Source organism: Raphanus sativus, chromosome 2 (genome assembly GCF_000801105.2).
Source record: "Raphanus sativus cultivar WK10039 chromosome 2, ASM80110v3, whole genome shotgun sequence".
NCBI lineage: Eukaryota > Viridiplantae > Streptophyta > Magnoliopsida > Brassicales > Brassicaceae > Raphanus > Raphanus sativus.
The window spans coordinates 1,995,411-2,014,000 of NC_079512.1; the positions used below are offsets into that span (position 1 = coordinate 1,995,411).

General features: G+C 31.7%; 3 protein-coding genes across 3 annotated transcripts; all 3 read right to left on the minus strand.

The window, feature by feature from the left end:
• Positions 1–284: 284 nt before the first annotated feature.
• Positions 285–2,643, minus strand: LOC108841772 (probable acyl-activating enzyme 5, peroxisomal). The gene is made up of 2 exons (XM_018614534.2): positions 2,458–2,643; positions 285–2,324 (listed from the first exon to the last, which is right to left on the minus strand). Exon 2 carries the CDS (start codon positions 2,276–2,278, stop codon positions 629–631), a length of 1,650 nt encoding a protein of 549 aa, XP_018470036.2. The 5' UTR covers positions 2,279–2,324; positions 2,458–2,643; the 3' UTR covers positions 285–628.
• Positions 2,644–5,031: 2,388 nt separating this feature from the next.
• On the minus strand, positions 5,032–6,205 carry LOC108820457 (SKP1-like protein 1A). The gene is made up of 2 exons (XM_018593398.2): positions 5,808–6,205; positions 5,032–5,363 (listed from the first exon to the last, which is right to left on the minus strand). Exons 1-2 carry the CDS (start codon positions 6,114–6,116, stop codon positions 5,190–5,192), a joined length of 483 nt encoding a protein of 160 aa, XP_018448900.1. The 5' UTR covers positions 6,117–6,205; the 3' UTR covers positions 5,032–5,189.
• Positions 6,206–15,068: 8,863 nt separating this feature from the next.
• On the minus strand, positions 15,069–18,130 carry LOC108840032 (beta-glucosidase 20). The gene is made up of 13 exons (XM_018612844.2): positions 17,920–18,130; positions 17,735–17,804; positions 17,563–17,618; positions 17,383–17,458; positions 17,222–17,299; positions 17,047–17,134; positions 16,701–16,965; positions 16,459–16,595; positions 16,104–16,321; positions 15,969–16,006; positions 15,793–15,895; positions 15,558–15,669; positions 15,069–15,444 (listed from the first exon to the last, which is right to left on the minus strand). Exons 1-13 carry the CDS (start codon positions 18,085–18,087, stop codon positions 15,216–15,218), a joined length of 1,638 nt encoding a protein of 545 aa, XP_018468346.1. The 5' UTR covers positions 18,088–18,130; the 3' UTR covers positions 15,069–15,215.
• Positions 18,131–18,590: the final 460 nt, after the last annotated feature.

Consider the following 18,590-nt stretch of genomic DNA (forward strand, 5'->3'; position numbering starts at 1 on the left):
AAACTACAAAATTACCTATTATTATGATTAAAATATATATTGGACTCTTCATTCGTCACAAGGATATTACAATAATAGCGATAAATCCATCGGAAATCTTTGAACTACTCACACAAAATCAAACCACAAATTTCAATTGCACAATCGTTTCCAAGGTTTTAGAAATTGGTACTTTTGTAAATTGGCCGACAGATTTAAAAAATCTAATGGGCCAGATACACTAGTATTTAAATTTTGGATCAGAATCCACTAACATTAAAGCCCAAGCACTTTGGTTATCAAAATAGTCAGAAGTCCCATTTATTCAAACAAAGCTTAAAATGTTACAAAGCTAATACAGAAAAACATGAACTGAACCTTAGTAAAGAGAAAGGGTATCACCACACAATCCTGGCATCAAACTGAACCCATAACTTAAATGCTTACGCAACTGAGTTCATATAACTCGAAAAATCCCAAACCAAATAAAGAAACTAAACCAAACACACACTCAGTGACAAAAAAAAAAAAACCAAACACACTCAACCGCAGCCCATGTAAAAAGCACACACTCATGCAGCAGTCTGAGCCATCTACCTTATACTTCCGTCCATAGCTTGTTATTAAATCAAACTATAGTATACATTCTTTACAACCGACTTAACCTCGTGGAACCCATTTTACTAGCCATCTCCTTGAGCACGAACTTAGGAATCTTCCCTGTAGATGTCTTAGGCAACTCATCAAGGAACTTAACCGTCTTAGGCACCATGTAACGTGGCATCTTCTTCCTACAATACTCAATCACCTCCTTCTCCGTGGGTTTCCGGGTCAACCCGGGTTTCAAACTCACGAAAGCACACGGCGTCTCTCCCCAATGCTCGTCAGGTCTAGCCACCACAGCCGCTTCATTCACCGCCGGGTGCGTGTACAACACCGCCTCCACCTCCACGCTGCTCACATTCTCTCCACCCGTTATGATCACATCTTTCGACCTATCCTTGATCTCGAGATACCCGTCTCCGTGCAACACTCCAACGTCTCCCGTGAAGAACCACCCGTTCTTTAGAGCTTTTCTCGTTCCGACAGGATCTTTCAAGTAACCGAGCATGATCGAACTCCCTCTCATCACTATCTCCCCCATTGTCGCACCATCTCTCTCCACGCTCCGACCCGAACCCGGATCCACCACGTCTATATCCGTAAACCCGACCGTTCTCACCCCTTGCCGGCCCTTTAAACTCGCCTGGTCCCTCGCCGGTAAACGGTTCCACTGCGGCTTCCACGCGCAGGAGACGACAACCCCGGCTGTTTCCGTTAAACCGTACCCGTGGCTGACGACAAAACCGAGAGACTCCGCCCGGAGGAGCACCGTCACCGGCGGCGGAGAACCGGCGGTTAAAAAATTCACCGGATTTTTAAGAGGCTCCTCGTGAGTCGCCGTCAGCATGTTGAGCACCACCGGCGCGCCGCACATGTGAGTAACGCCGTGATCACGGATCAGACGGTGGATTAACGGCGCCTGGATCTTACGTAAACACACGTTAGTTCCTCCCACGGCTGCGATACCCCACGGGTAGCACCAGCCGTTAGCGTGGAATATCGGTAGGGTCCACAAGTAAACCGGGTTCTTCGGTACGGTCCAATCGATCAACGAATCGAGTGCCATGACGAAAATACCCCTGTGAGAGTGCACCACTCCTTTGGGAGACGACGTCGTACCGGAGGTGTAGTTGATAACGATCGGATCCCACTCGCTCTCGGGTCGGATCCAGTTAAAACCCAGATCTCCTCTCTCAATTAAATCGTTATACGAGTAACTGAATTTCGAACGGTCCGCCACGTCAGCACCTTCTTCTTCTCCCTCCTCGTCGATGAGGACGAGGATCGGCGGCTTGTCGAGTTTCGAGACGGCTTCGACGGCGAGGTCGGAGCAAAAGACGTCGACGAAGAGGAGCTTGGACTCGCAGTGGCGGAGGAGAACGGAGACGGTGGCGGCGTCGAGGCGGGTGTTGACGTTGTTGAGGATGGCGCCGCTCATCGGGACGGCGAACTGGAGCTCGCACATGGCCGGAGTGTTGGCGGAGAGGACGGAGACGACGTCGGATCTTCCGATGCCGATGGAAGACAGAGAGGACGCGACGCGGAGGCAGCGGAGGTTGGTCTCCCGCCACGTGTGCGCGGTGGAAGCGCCGTAGACGATGGAGGTGCAGTCTCCGTACACGGTGGAGGCTCTCTCTAGGAAGCTCAACGGCGTCAGCGGTGGCGAGTTTGCAGCGCTTGGCTTCAGCTCCTCCATTTAGTTTTCTTGATTTTCTTGAGTGACCACAACGAGAGATATATAGCTATTTATAGAGAGAGAGCCAAGGTTCAGACAAATATAAAGTTACGTTTATAACTAAAGGTCGCATGGATTTGGTAACTGTAAGAAAAGTCGGTAACTGCTCCGACAAGGAATGATATCAGAATGAACTTAACTGTGGTCGAATGGTAGTGTAAGACCAGGTCGAAAGATAGATAATACACTTTTGTAGAGAGAGAGAGAGCCAATCTTCAGACAAAAATAAAATTTAACTTAAAAGAATAAGTAAAAGTTGACTGGATTTGGTTAGTGAAGACTAAAAATGAAGATCACGATTAGTTTGAGCAAAGTCAGTAACTGCTCCGTCAAGGAATGATAAGAAGATAAGGTCCGATTGGCTAAAAGGACTTTAAGTTTTTTGTTTTTGTTTTTTCTTTAGCTTTATGATATGGTTTTCTTAAACCATGTTTAATTTGATTTTATAAAACCAATTGAAAAGGAAACTAAAAATTTGATTTTATTCATTCTAAAAAATGATCAAAGTTTAAGAAGTTTGACTAGATTTTGATCATGGCTTTTAAAGCGCGGATATTTTATACCGTATTATAAATCTAATTGAATTTATAAATTTAATTTAAATAAATAATTTATAAATTTGATTTAAATAAATAATTTATAATTGTTCAACTAGTGTTTCAAAAATAATTTTTATATAATACTATTTGATTTTCAAGCAGAATTTTTAATATTTAACTCAGATTTGCGGTTGAATTGATAGATCTAACAACATGTATATAGTATAATTCAGATTTAATAAAAGAATGTTGATTAAAAGTTCGATAGAACCTGGTTAAAATCTAAAAACCTGTTACTAACCCGCAATTGATATATTTGTGTAATTTATTTAAAATTATATGAAATCATTATAAAATAACTATAATGACTATTTATGTAATTTATTTAAAGTTAATGTTGCAGTTTGTGTGTTTTCATTTATATGTAATGTTTTACTATACTATAATTCTTCTTTATTAATTTTGTTCTTAATGATGTAGTTATATATTTTATAGTTATGTAAAAGATTTAGGCTTTTATTTAATCTTTTGTTACTCTCTTGCAATTTTCTGTTTCAAAACAAGTGTCATTTTACATTTTCAATGCAAATTTTTGTACATAATTTTTTATTATCCTTTCAGCTAACCGATAGACATTTATTTAAAATTATTTTTATTTAAATAGTTATGCATTAAATAAATGTATATTAGTATATTGTATCAGTTTCTTAATCTGTAACACTTATTATGAAACAAGAGTAATAATTTAGAATATCTATAAATTTTTAAAGTTTTAAAGGTTAATATAACATTTTGTTTTTGGTCAACCTTAAAACAAGGTTAATCTTGGAGATGTACTTAGTAAAAATAGAATGAAAATAATTTAAACTATTGGAAACGGGAAGCCCATGCTTCGACGCTTCTCCCAAGACGGTCTGTTTGTCCATTTCATATAGGTTGACCTGATGGTCCTGATCACTGATTGGAACAGAGCAATGGAATCTTTTATATATATGCAATTAAAGGACCACATGCTTCTTGCAGAATGAAGATAATATAAACGTTTACTTGCACAACCAATCACGCAATATGATTGATGTAATAATCCAATATAATATTGCAGCCAGCGCAAAACGTGAGTGATGTATCAGTTAAACATGTGTATCCAGGGTAAGCAATGTTAAATCATACTATAAGTGAGTCTCAAAAGACAAAATCTCTCAGTCTCACATTTCGGTAGTTGCAAGAGATTTTTAGTAAAATATAAGATGGATAGACCAACACTTAAACAGTGACTACTTTTATTTTGCATCAATTCATCTTGAACGAATGTTGATGTTTCTATGTGTGTGTCGATTTGGATTAATGAATAATCAGCATAACAACAAATGCCCAAGTGCCCGCTGGATAGTCACACTATACAATACATTGAGCGAGACAGAGTTGGCGTTTTCATTCACTCCGGTGACAATTCTCTGAGACAATAGAAAAAGAATGACCGAACCAGTTTAGGTGTTTTAGGCACTGTCGTGGCGCTCAATGCCACGGCCCATGGTACTTGGCAAAACCGGTGTAAATGCTTTCAAGAAAGACCAGCTCTGTGCTTTTGAGGCTGAACTTGGCGGAAGAAGTGGTGTGAGCTAAGAGCAGAGGAAGAAAAGAAGCCTATGAAACTGCATTGTGTTTTGTGTTTCTCTCTTAGTGTTTATCTTAACTGTCTAAGCTACTAGGAACCTAGCTTAGTTCTTCCTTGGCGTTTTCATCTTCTCCATCTCTGTTTCTTCTCCCCTGTTTCAATCTAATCAAATGCTGAGTCTTGGGATGGCTGAGTGCTTAACATGGAAGACTTGCAGATATGAAAATTGTGAATGTTTATATTCAATACCAAAAAAGAGAGAAAAAGTTGAGGAACATATGAATGAGTGATGCCACATCGCAACCGCAGATATAATTTCAGTATTCAGACGCTACAATCCAGTTCTTGAGTTATTTATTTAGTATTCAACTCTTTATGATGAACCCATTGATTTATTAAACACTTTATCATGAACCATCGCCACATTGCTATAGAAACATTTGTTTCTCCCTCCTCCATCTGGGAAACTAAGATGTTAAGTGCCGTTGCAGCCATAGAAACAGACGAGCACAGATTAAAAATACTTGCAAAAGCAAACCAACATTACCCTTCAGGACCGATTGAGCAAGCATAGGTTCTTAATATTTAATAAATAAGGACGAAAATAGTCATGAATTGCAAAGCGAAAATAGAAAGAAAACCAAGTCTATCATCATCCACAGAGTAAAGAGAAGGACAATAACATAAAAGGGGTTTTGCTTCAATGACAGGCCATTGATCATTCAAAAGCCCACTGGTTCTCTCTGCGCACCTCCTCCTCTTCCTCGGGTGTAAAGTCGTTCTTGATGTTGAAGGTCTGGCGAATCTCCTCTGGAGTCTTGCCCTTGATCATATCAGCAACCGTCTGGCATGTCAGGTCAAGAAGGTTCTTGATGTTCAAGTAGTTAGCAGCCTGCAATATCCAAAACAATAAAAAAAAAATCCATTAGATTCCAAATTCAAATCACAATCGATTCCATAAGAACACTAACAATCTCAACCTCACGAAAAAAATCCAATCTTTAAACAAAACCCTAATTTTCAAAATCGAAAACCCTAACAACCTCAATCCCACGAAAGAACCGATCTTTAAGCGAAACCCCCAAATTTTAGATACGAGAGAACGAAACCCTAATTTTCAAAATCGAAAACCCTAAACTTCTCAACCCCACGAAAGATCCAATCTTTAAACGAAACCCTAATTGTCAAAATCGAAACTCTAACAATCTCAATTCCACGAAAGATCCAATCTTGAAACAAAACCCTAATTTTCAAAATCGAAACCCTAACAATCTCAATCCCACGAAAGATCCAACCTTTAAACGAAACCCTAATTTCAAAATCAAAAAACACTAACCAGGATGAGCTCGAAGAGGGTGGCCTGATCGATCTTCATGAACTCGCCGTCCCACGCCTTGAGGTCATCGTCGGAGGAAGCGCCACCGTCGACGGCCTCGGTCTTGGAAGCGGCGGCGTCGACGTGCTTCTTGCAGTACTCAATCACCTTGGCGAGGATCTTGCTCGTGACGTTGGGGAGAGGGATCCCGTTGTCGACGCAGTCGTCTTCGACCATGTGGGCTATGGTCTGAGACTCGAGAGCCACGGCCTCGTCCACCTCGAAGGACTCGCCGTCGGAGCTTTTCAACACGATCTTCTTCGTCGACATCTTTTGTGAGATGGTTTTGATTTCTAGAAGAGATCTGAGAGAAGCGTTCAAGGTTAGGGTAAGGAAGGGAAGTGGCTGCGTCTCTATCTCTATATATAAATCCCCTTTTTTTTTACAAGTCGGTTTAATAGTCAGAAATAAGGAAAATTTATTTATTTATTTATTTATTTCCCAAAGTGAAAAATAGAAAATATCATCATAATTTTATTAAAGTTAAATCTGGAGAAAAGTATATATTAATTTTGACCCTTTTTGTCGACAAATTTTTTTTTTTGGCCCTTTTCCAATTCGTTATTTGTTTTTGAGTTTTGTCACATCAAAAATTTAACTCATGAATTAGTGTTGTGAAACAGAAAATAAGTTTTTTTGTTGTTTGGCTAAGAATCGCATATGTCCTTTGGGAAAAAAAAATTCAACGTCTATCATAAAAGTCATTATTATCTAAACATCAAAATTTGGGAAATAGATAAAAAGAAGAGATTACATGAGATACATATCTTTTTTAATAACCTCAAACCAATTCATTAGATACTATTCTTAAATTGTCACTTTAGAATTGGGCATATCTTTGTTTTTTTCCTATTTTAATTAAATTAGATGTTTTGCCTGCACTTACAGATTTAATAGTTTAAAAAATTATAAAAAATATACTATAAATTCAAAAACCTTTGAATAAAATATTTAATAATTAACTAAATATTAATTTTTATAATCAATATTTTTATTTTTATAAAATATTTTTGTTACGTAAATAAACTTAAATAGTCATATATACATAAACTGTGTTTATTTTTAAAATATATGATGTAAAATAGTTTTAGATAATATAATATAGAGTCATTTAGATAATGATGAATACGAAACTAATGAAATTTATTTTTAATTTATGGATAATTATATATTAACAAATATAACCTAATTATTTATTAAAATAATAAAGATTTTCAGCGCTGTAAATTTAAAACATGAGAGTGAACAAATTATTTTTAAAATAATAGAATAAATAAATTTGAATCTTCTGCTAAATTTTTTAGAAATTATCACAATAAGTGATTTTGATTGCTTTAAAAAATTATAGTAAAAAAATAAATTATTATTTTATCTTATGTGAATATATATATATATATATATATTCATTAAAATAGAGTCGGTTTAATATAATTAAACCAAAATATAATATAAACATATATGTAATACTTTAATATTACTAAATTATACTTCCTCTGTTTCTTAAAGAGTGTCGTTGTGACATTTTTCACACAGATTAAGAAAGTTGTTGAAATATATGTAAGTTGTAATTAATTATACCTCTTTGACCAATAATATTTTAGATAATAAAATTATTTATAAAATCAATGCAGTTTGTAATTAATTTTCAGCTGAAAGTTAGTATAATTTACATTGGAATTATAAACTGACACTCTTTGTATAACAAGAAAATGAGCTCAGAGTGACAATTATTATGAAATAGAGGAGTAGTGTATAAGTTTGACTATGATATTGTCTTTAGCAAATTTTAATTATTTTCAAAGTAATGATAAAGTTTTAGTTAAATCACTAAAAATATTTATTGATTAATATTAATAATTAAGTATAAAATATGATTAAATCTATAATTATGGAGAGCATGACATATAAATAAATTCACTTCACAAATAATTGTATAGATAGATAGATATATAAATTTTTTTATATCTTAATTTTTTAAAATTTTATAATATAAATAATTATTTTATGAAAAAAAACAATATATAAGAATTATCTTATTTTAAAAATAATTAATATTATTAATATAAATTCGTTTTACATATATAAGAATTTATTTTAAAAATATTAATATTATTAATATAAATTCGTTTTAACTATATAATAAATTCACAAATAATAGTATAGATATAGATAAATTATTCTATATCTTATTTTTTAATCATTATAACAGAATTAATTATTTTGAGATAACAACACAATATATAAGAATTATCTTATTTAAAAAAATTGATTAATATAAATTCGTTTTTAATATATATTTTTAGATTTTAGATAATCTTGATATTATTAGTTTTAATAATTTTTCTAATCAAAGAATTAAAATTCGTTTTTAATTTTTTGACTAATTTATATGTTGTATTCATTAAGATTTAGATAATATTAAGTATTAACCACTCTAACTTTTTATTTTAAATATATTTCTAAATTTTGGATAATCCTTATCATTATTAATTTAGTCATTTATGTAATTAAATAATTAAAATTCGTTTTTATTAGAATTATATTTATTTTAAAATTATTTCCTTTTCAATTATATAAAAATTAAAAATTTACTTGATTAATATTTTGTTTCTCAGACGGCTATTCTATACTTGATTAATATTTTGTTATGTGTTTTGTTATATAAAATATTTTTTTGTCTTTTAACTTTATTTGTACACTAAAGTATATTTATAGATTATCTTTTATTTTAAAACTTATTTCCTTTTCAATTGTATAAAAATTTTACTTGATTAATATTTAGTTATGGTTTGTGTTTTTTTTTTAATTTTGAACTTTTTATTATAAGATTCTTACAGAAAACAACACAATATGTATAAGAACTATTTTTATTTTAATATATATTTTTAGACTTTAGTTAATTCTTAATATTATTAGTTTTAATAATTTATCTAATCAAAACAATTAAAATTCGTTTTTTTATTTTGTGGTTAATTTAAATGTTGCATTCATTAAAAAAATAAATGATATTGACCACTCTAACTTTTTTTATTTTAAAATATACTTCTAGATTTTTGATAATCCTTATCATTGTTAATTTTAGTCGTTTATCTAATCAAATAATTAAATTTTGTATATATATTTATAGATAATTTATATATTTATTCATTAATTATAATTTTTGAAAATTTCTTTGTACACATATTTATTATATAGAAATAAATCTTAAAAGTCACTTAATATTCTATTTTCAATTATATAAAATTAATAATTTTATTTGATTAACATTTAGTTATATACTTTATGTTTTCAACTTTATATTAAAAAATCAGATAACAACACAACATACATATATGAATTATATTTATATTTTAAAATATTTTAGATTTTGGATAAATCTTACTATTATTAATTTTAATCAATTATCTAACCAAATTTTTAATTAATTTTCGTTTTTATTTTTAGTTTAATTATATATTTTATTCATTAAGGTAGTATCGATATTAACCACTCTAATTTTTAACGTGAGAGATTTGTTGCGAAAAATCAATTCATAAATAATAGTATAGATATAAATTAGAATTATTAGATATTATAGAATTATTGTTGTTAAGATGGATATTCAGAATGATTTTTTGTTTAATTTTTATGACAAACCAAATTTATGTTGGGCAATTTGTCGTTTGCGGAGAGTTTGGAACTTTGGATTACTTCTTTGTAGAAGTTTCCGAGATATCTATTTTCTGAAATAGGTGAAAGTGTTGTTCTCAAGGAATAAATTCTATATTGATGTTATTAATCTTTTTTATTCATTTTCTTATGCACGTGTGTGGATTGAGTTTTGATGCTTTAGAGTTTTTCTACATAATTATGTACAATACTTAAATTCGTTATTTTTCACTTTGTTAGAAAAATGGAGTATCATTAGAGAGAACTCAGAAATTTTAGAATGAATACCAAATCAAGTTCTCTGGAGTAAAATGCCAACATGAGTAATATCATTTGTTTGAACTGAAAGTTTCTGATCCGCTATAATAAGATCACAAAGATTATTTTTATGAAAGTTTTCAAACAGAAAAATCAAATTAGACACAGTTTGTAAATAAATTTTGTACATTCTCTTATCAAGAATTTTCTTTTACCAAGGTTTTGCTTTAAAGTACCGTAATGTTTCTGCATTCATATCGCATCTATCTATATTATTATTTATGAAGCGATTTTGCTGATTTGTCATGTTCTCCCTAATTTTAGGTGATTTTCCTTATTTATTATATTTTATTAGGTTTTAGCAAAATCATTGATTTATTATTTATTTTTTGGTTAAAAATCACTAATTTATTAATTTTAAAATACCCTTAATAAATTATTATAAATATCAAAAACGAATTTAGTTTTAATGATATTAAATTATTTGTTATATTAAAAAATTATTTAATTTCCTTATTTTTCATATTTTTTTAGGTTTTCGACTTTTAGCTAGGTTATTGATTTATTATTAGTTTCTAATTGATTCGCTAATTTCTTAACTTAAAAAATACCTGTAATGAATTTTATACATAATTAAAAACAAATTTTATTTTAACATATAAAATTATATGTTATATTAAATATTAAATAATTGATTCTAAAATAATAAAAGAAAATTATCAAAAAATTAAAATAAGATAATTATATATATTGTGTTGCTATCTGAAAACAATTTTTTATTATAAAGGTTAAAAAATTAAGATGCAAAAATATTATAATTAAATTTTAGTCAAGAAAATACATATATATATATATATATATATATATATATATATAAAGATATTTTCTAAACTATTTCTAAGATATGAATGTTTTAAAAAATAACACAATAATAAGTATATATTTTTATAAAAAATATTTGACATATATAAATACTTTGATGTTCGATATAATCATTTGAAAACATAAAGAATAACTTATTATACTGATTTTTAGATTAATAAGACATACATTAATAAGTATTGATAAGAAGATTATGTGTGCATGGGTGGGTAAAACACATTCCTAACTAAAATAAATCAAAATTTCATTTGTAATTGCTGAACATTAAATTATTTTTTGATCTTGAAAATCACAAAACATTATCACAACAATGTACTAAAACCAAAATATTAAATCTTATACAAATAATCTATAAAAGAAATAGGAAACTTAGTAAAAATATAAAGAAACATAAAACAAGAATAAAATATTGAATAGTATAAAATAATTTAAGTATAATCTAAACAAATAAAAAGGTATGTTCTATAAGTTATTGGTTTTTTTTTTGTCTCTCACACTTTCTTAAATCTAATTTGTTAATAATATATATAAGCTATTAATCATTGTTATTTTTGTTGATGTCTTTTTAGCCGTGATTGTTTCTAATATTTTATTGCTGGTGAGATCTTTTTAATTTACAACTACAATAAGTGTTTAATTTCAAATTCAAGTTTCCTAATCATAAATTGGTTGTTAGCAGTGATAAATTTTGTATCCAAAATATACAGTTATAAATGCAAAGATGAAAAAAGGAGTAGAATTTAATGCATAATGGTCAATACAAATACTGAAATTAAATAATTTACTCAAAATTTGTATCAAATTTAATAATTTACATTTAAACTACAAAATAACACTAAAATTAAATTAATCCGCACGAGGTGCGGGTAATCATCTAGTTCTGTTAGAAGAACATTAAACTCTGAACATGCACAACATCAGGCATTCTGCATTCATACTGTTGGGCTTTTCCAAGTCCATGTCCAACTCTCTATTGTCCGATTAGTACGATATTGTCCACTTTGGGCCCGAAGGCAAAGCCCACATGTATTTATTTCTGGGACACCTTCCCAAAAGGCCTCGTACTAATCAGAGTGTGACTTCTCTTTATATATTAGACACTCCTTGTCTAATTCTCCAATGTGAGACTTAGTTTGATATCTCACATTCTCTCCCTCGAACTAAGAATCACATTCATCTCGTGTCCCACAACTGACTTTCAGGATCTTCTGACTTGATCTCTGCTACACACACCTCTCATTCCTAACTCATAGGATATACCATTCATCACTTGAAGGGTATTTAGGTCTTCTTGCAGATATTCGTCATCCCGGCTCTTATACCAATTGTTGGGCTTTTCCAAGCCCATGTCCAACTCTCTATTGTCCGATTAGTACGATATTGTCCACTTTGGGTCCGAAGGCAAAGCCCACATAGATTTGTTTCTGGGACACCTTCCCAAAAGGTCTCGTACTAATCAGAGTTAAACTTCTTTTTATATATTAGACATTCCTTGTCTAATTCTCCAATGTGGGACTTAGTTTGATATCTCACACATACCTTTTCCATTACACACATAAGTAAAAACACCTAGTAGATTTTCCGTGACAGCCCCACTGTAATCAATAGTACTGTCTCCATCAACATCATCATAATCCAGGTCATTATCTTCATCTTCATCATCAAAATGCAGGAAACAGATCTTTGCATCACGAGAACATTCCATATTAGATGATAAGCCCTAAGAAAAAGAGAGCAGTGAATTGTCACCAACTACAAATTGAAAATTCCATTAGAAACACATAAGATTATCTATGTTCCGGTAGACTCAAGCACGCCCAAAATCCATAAAATTTAATAGTTTATAACTTCATGAAAAACAATGTCGAGAATCGAAGCAAGTTTGCACCAATGGACTTAAGCATTGGCCTCATTAGATATTGGGGAGTGATTCCCCTCATCTGATTACATTGTTTTGCGAATACTACTTAGCTTGCGACTGAAAAGTGACTAGCAAGTTACAACCATATGACGACTAACATTTACACAGTCACAATTCAGTTGCTATATTTGACGCAATTCAATCATAACATTTAACGACTGATTTCTGACTAATAACAGTACTCGCAAATCAGTCGTTAATCAGCCGTTAAAAATGAATATATTTACGGATTTTTTAATTTGCGACAGCGTTGATCAGTCGCAAAACAGTCGTAATAATACATTTTCTGACTGATATACTACTGATATTGTAGTCCGTAATTGCATGTTTCTTATAGTGGTAACTGTCACATCCCAAAGATGTGTAAACGATCATCCACTCACCAAAAGACCAAGGACCTCTTCGCAAAACTATGTTAAGAGCATTCTCTGTTTGAAACACAAACTAAAACTCATTGGTGTCGATAATCTGACCAATGACTTTATCACTTAAACCAAAAAAGTGAGGCATTTAATTAATTAACCCCTCGTATTTTGTTTCTTGGGCCAACCATAACCCCAACAATGGAGCAACGATTGAAACACACCACTTGGCAACAAACTAAGGGAGACAAAGCGATTAGCATTTCATCTGCTCCTAGATAGATATCTTGCATACATCGTCGCAGCTTATCACTCATCTTGAAAACAGAGATCATAAAACTAAAGAAAAGTGAAAGTATTGAAATATTTTTAAGAGGAAACCATGTCAGTTTTAGATTTGGAAAATTGTGTAACCACCCAAAACTTCAGAAAACAAAGACAACCGACAAAAACTGGCTGGATAACCAACAAGAGTCAAATGATAATTGAAAAGAAGAAAGAAGATTTAAAAGAAGAAAGAAGAATCGCCAATTTGTTGAGGGAGAGAAAACATTATCACCGATGTTATTTTTAGTTTACTTTTGCTAGCTAGTATCTTTTTTTTTTTTGAAAAAAACTTTTGCTAGCTAGTATCCATTTTAAAATATCAAGTGGTTGTAGAGTTTGAATCATTCAAAAAAAAATCAGTCTGGCCATGTCTGATCTACATTGAAAAAAAGACGCTATTATTTATCACCTACTTTGCAAGAAAGATTTGCTAATGTTATTTAGATGGCTTCATTTCAGTTACACTCTTTTCTACTTGTTTAATAAACAATCAATACATGGATCATGATTAATACTTTTAGCAAAAATGAAAAAAAAATGTGGAAGAGATTTTAATTTTCCATATGATGCAGTAACGAATATAGGGTTTGTGGATCGACAATATGGGATATTCCATCGCAAACGTAACTATTCTTGGGTTTATTCTAGGGATGTATGTTAAAATTGTATTTTGATTAGGTCAGCGGTCAGAGAGAAAATATTTTTTTTTGTGAGCTGGTGGCTTTTTGAGCAACGCTAGGATTTCTTTTCTAATGGGTTTTTCTTCTTTGTTCTCCAGTACTAGGATTTCTTTTTGTATTTTCCCTATGTTTCCGGGAATATTTTCGTTTTCTGCCGACTTTTATAATAGGAGATATACTCGTTTTGCTGTATTTTTTTTCTTATACTGAGATTGTTCGACGGGTTCAAGAGTAAACATTTCGGAAGTGATCTCCTCCGTAACAATTTTAACCAAAGAAAATGATATATCTTAATCAAAAGAATTTTTTTCGTGTAGGCAACATAAGTGACTGCAGCCCTGCGGAAAAACACTTTGATTATTAACAAGCACGAAATAAGATCATCTTAATATCAATGATGGTTGGGTGATCCAACGATCATTAATTTTTCTTGTAATCGTAATTGTTATATAATATTTCTGTCGAGTTAGATTTTTTTCTCAAAAGATTGTTTTCTTAAGAGATTATTTTGGCTTTCTTGATGCAATGTATCATATCAACTGTTATGTTATTGTTTTGACCGAATAAAAGAGCCTTAGAAAAAAAAATCGGATTTTTATATCGATAAATCTGATATATATCATATCAACTGTTATGCTGTTCGACGGGTTCAAGAGTAAATGTTTTGGAAGTGATCTCCTCCATAACAATTTTAACCAAAGAAATGATATATCTTAATCTAGAGAAATTTTTTCGTGTAGGAAACATAAGTGACTGCAGCCCTGCGGAAAAACACTTTGATTATTAACAATCGCGAAATAAGATCATCTTAATATCAATGATGGTTGGGTGATCCAACGATCATTAATTTTTCTTGTGATCGTAATTGTTATATAATATATCTGTCGAGTTAAACTTTTTACTCAAAAGATTGTTTTCTTAAGAAATTATTTTGGCTTTCTTGATGCAATGTATCATAATCAACTGTTATGTTATTGTTTTGACCGAATAAAAAAGCCTTAGAAAAAAAAATCGTATTTTTATATCGATAAATCTGATATGTATCATATCAACTGTTATGTTATTATCTTGATATCAATTTTTGAATTTCAAACCAATTATCCAAAAGTTTAAAACTTATACGGGTAAACAAATTCAAACTTCATTTGTTTTTATATCGATAAATCTGATTATTTTTCTGGAGTATGGAAATACATTAGGTTTTTTTTTTGGTCTAAAATGTTAAAATAAATACATCAGTTGAGTGTAGTTTATGACTCAAAATATCAAAGTCTGTAGTAGAGCATTCGCACTACAACTCATCGTGCTCGTGTTGCTCATCGTGCTGATCATACTCGAACTCTTTTAGTCCATCTTGGAGAAAACTCGAGTACCACTGGGCTGATAATTTTTCATGGCGTGTCAAATTATTATTGTAATCGACGTAGTATAGTCCAAATCTCGCGCTGTACCCCTCTTGCCATTCAAAATTATCCATCAATGACCAAAGAAAATACCCTGTAACGTTTACTTTATCATCGCTGCAAAATTAAGAAAAGGATACAGATATATATCTATCACATAAATTAAGGGAACTAATTAAATTAGCACTACTATCAAAATAAAACTAAATAAAAACGATTTGTTCACAAACCAAATTGCTTGGTGCAAGCTCAAGAGATGCTTCTGAATGTAGTATGTTCTGTGGTCATCTGAGAGCGCCAGTACAAGACTTCTGTCTTGCTCACCTAGATCTTCTCCGTATCCTTTATATAAATCAAATATTAAAAAAAAAATCTCAGGGTTTATATGGAATGTAAAAGAAAGCGAAAAATCAAAATTGATCTGATATGATTCTGAGATTCAAATTAGGTAAAGGTTTCTCTAACCATTCCCGGTGATAATGACTTCAGGATTGCCGTATTTATCCTTTATGTAGTTCAGAAGTCTTCTCAAACCATTTGCGTAGACTTCAACTCTGGCAACATCAGGCTGAAAAATGCAAAAGTATATATATTAAGAAAAAACAAATTCATAATTTAATTTACGTAAAAGAATCGCGTACCTTGATTGTAAATGCATTGAATTTATCCACATACCTAGCTGAAAAAGTATAGAAAAACAAGATTTCGAAATTTCTAAATTTTATATAAAACAATAAATAGTCTGGCGAAGAGTTTTTTTTGTTGTAAAGATTTACGTTCATAGTCAATGAGAGAATCACTCTGCCAACTAGGTTTCGAAGGATCTGGCTCTTCGCCGTGCAATGCAAATAGTGAATTATAGTAATTGATTCCTACAAAATCAGCAGAATTTTTCAACTTGTTCTTCTGTGCTTCAGTAAATTCTGGTAGTCGATCTCCGACATGATCTTTCATCGATTGTGGATAATCTCCATACGTGGTCGGATTCAAATGCCTGATGAAGAAAATTTGAATTTGTCACACTCACATTGATATATATATATATATATATATATATATATATATATATATATGTGTTCTATATTTTAAAATTAAAAATAAAGTCTTGGGATGTTCCGGATATATTCTTACCATCCCATGACGAAGTCAATCAAATTAGTTGCAGGAGTTTCGTGTTCTTCTTCCGAGTGCTGGTGCGGGTCATCCGTGAGGTCGCGCTGGTCAAACCAAGCGGGAGTATGAGCAATCCCAATTTTACCACCTTTACACTGCAAATCATTAGAGATAGATGTTTCTTTATTAATACTTGTTTCATCAAGTTACCTGAATACTAAAATTTATTTAAAAGATAATTATTTTATATATGTGGAAACCTTGTCGCATTTTCTAAAGGCCTCTACGGCATCAGCATGTGCCAAGAGCATGTTATGGCTAACGATATAAGCCTCGTGTCCTGATCGTCCATCGTGACACAACTCTCCGTGCTCTTTGATGTACTTTGAACAACGTCCCGGTGCTGTTTTCCCAATGTCGTAGCCAGCTCGACTGAACACCCATGGCTCGTTAAATGTGATCCAATGCTTCACTTTGTGTCCGTACTCTTGGAATGTGAAGTTTGCGTACTCCGTATAATCCTTTCTAAATAACGAAGCAAGTTTACGCCAGTTTATATATAGTAACTCGTGTGAATTGGAAATGACAAATAAAAGACAAGCTTACATTATACGGTCGCTTAAGAAGCCACCGTATTCATCTTCCAAGTCTTGAGGAGTGTCCCAGTGAAAAACGGTTACTAACGGTGTTATTTCTGAGTTTCAAAACAAACTAAGACTTAGTAAACCAAAATATAATAAAAATAGTTTTAATATATATGTATGGTTTGTGAATAAATTACCATTTTTGAGGAGCTCATCAATTAGGTCGTGGTAAAACTGCACACCTGCTTTGCTTACTCCTTTCTCCATCCTACCATCTGTTAAACGGTTTGATTTTCTGTTGTTTACTTACTTTCATCAAATGTTAAGTGATAGCTTATTGAAAGTTTTTTTTACTTACGTGGGAATATTCTAGGCCATGCAATGGAAAATCTAAATCCATCAGTGTTCAGATCTTTCATCAACTTGATATCTTCCTATAAAATTTAATTAAAATTAAGATGATTTGAAAGAGCTTCAATTTCTTTTAGAAGAGCTACGGAAGTATATATAAACCATGGATAAATAACATCATTAATACCTTGTAACGATGGTAGAAATCGACGGCAACGTCGGCCTTATGATAATTATTTCTATCTGGAAGAAAAAAATATCTGATGATTGTATAGATAATTGACATTTATTATTAGACAAGCTGAATAATAAGAATGTAGCTGACAGAAAAAAAAATAGATAAAGGAAGAGAGAGAGACGTGGGAATTTCTTAGTGTATGTGTCCCACATGCTTGGACCTCTACATCCTTCATGTACAGCTCCTTCAACCTATTTATTTATTTAATTTACCACAAAAATTGCTAATATTCAAGAATTGTTTTGTCACGGACATTAATTGTTTTAGAAAAAATCAACTTAGCAACATGCATATTCATATTAACACCTGAAAAGCTGCGGTCGAGGTACCAAAAATGAAACCCTCAGGGAAGTTGGCACGACTAAAGGTTAGTTCTGTACTGGAGCAAGCATGTACAATGGCCGTGGTCGGTGAGCCAATAAAGCCGAGGAAAAGAACCAAACCAAGGAGAGGAAACCTATGGAACCTCTCCATTAGTGTGTATTTGATATCTTAAGTAAAGAATGCTTGAAGAAATGTAAATGATATTTGCTGTTATATATAGAGAGTAAAGAGCCTAAAAGACCATGTGGATTAGTGTTTATTTCATTAGTTTATACATTTGAAGCAAATAATACGGAAAGAGGTATGCCACGTGATTCACATACGTGACCGACAATGAATGGGAGTGTAGGAGATGAAAAGTGTGTGCTATAAATGTTTTTATAATAATCGAACAAGCTGTTGCTTAAATAAAGTTTTGGTTAATTATTTAACTAGTTATAATACTAATAAAGTATAATGTTAGATAAAATTTACAAATATAAAGTATAATGCTAGATAAAATTTACAAATCAATTAGTTTACTATGGGTAGAGGTGTTCAATCCGGATATCGGTTCGGTTTTGGTTCGTTTTTTTTGGTTTTTTGGTATTTCGGTTAGTAAAATACAACTACCATTCTAAACCCATATTTACTTCGGTTCGGTTTATATATCA

Excerpts from the sequence above, each read along its gene's own strand:
- LOC108841772 (XM_018614534.2), bottom strand. The coding sequence starts at position 2,278 with ATGGAGGAGCTGAAGCCAAGCGCTGCAAACTCGCCACCGCTGACGCCG.
- LOC108820457 (XM_018593398.2), bottom strand. The coding sequence starts at position 6,116 with ATGTCGACGAAGAAGATCGTGTTGAAAAGCTCCGACGGCGAGTCCTTC. Across the intron at positions 5,364-5,807 it reads CCCTCTTCGAGCTCATCCTG|GCTGCTAACTACTTGAACAT; the intron begins GTTAGTGTTTTT and ends TGGATATTGCAG.
- LOC108840032 (XM_018612844.2), bottom strand. The coding sequence starts at position 18,087 with ATGGAGAGGTTCCATAGGTTTCCTCTCCTTGGTTTGGTTCTTTTCCTC. Across the intron at positions 16,322-16,458 it reads ATTGACTTCGTCATGGGATG|GCATTTGAATCCGACCACGT; the intron begins GTAAGAATATAT and ends TTTCTTCATCAG. Across the intron at positions 16,007-16,103 it reads TTCTCTCATTGACTATGAAC|CTAGGTATGTGGATAAATTC; the intron begins GTAAATCTTTAC and ends ATACTTTTTCAG.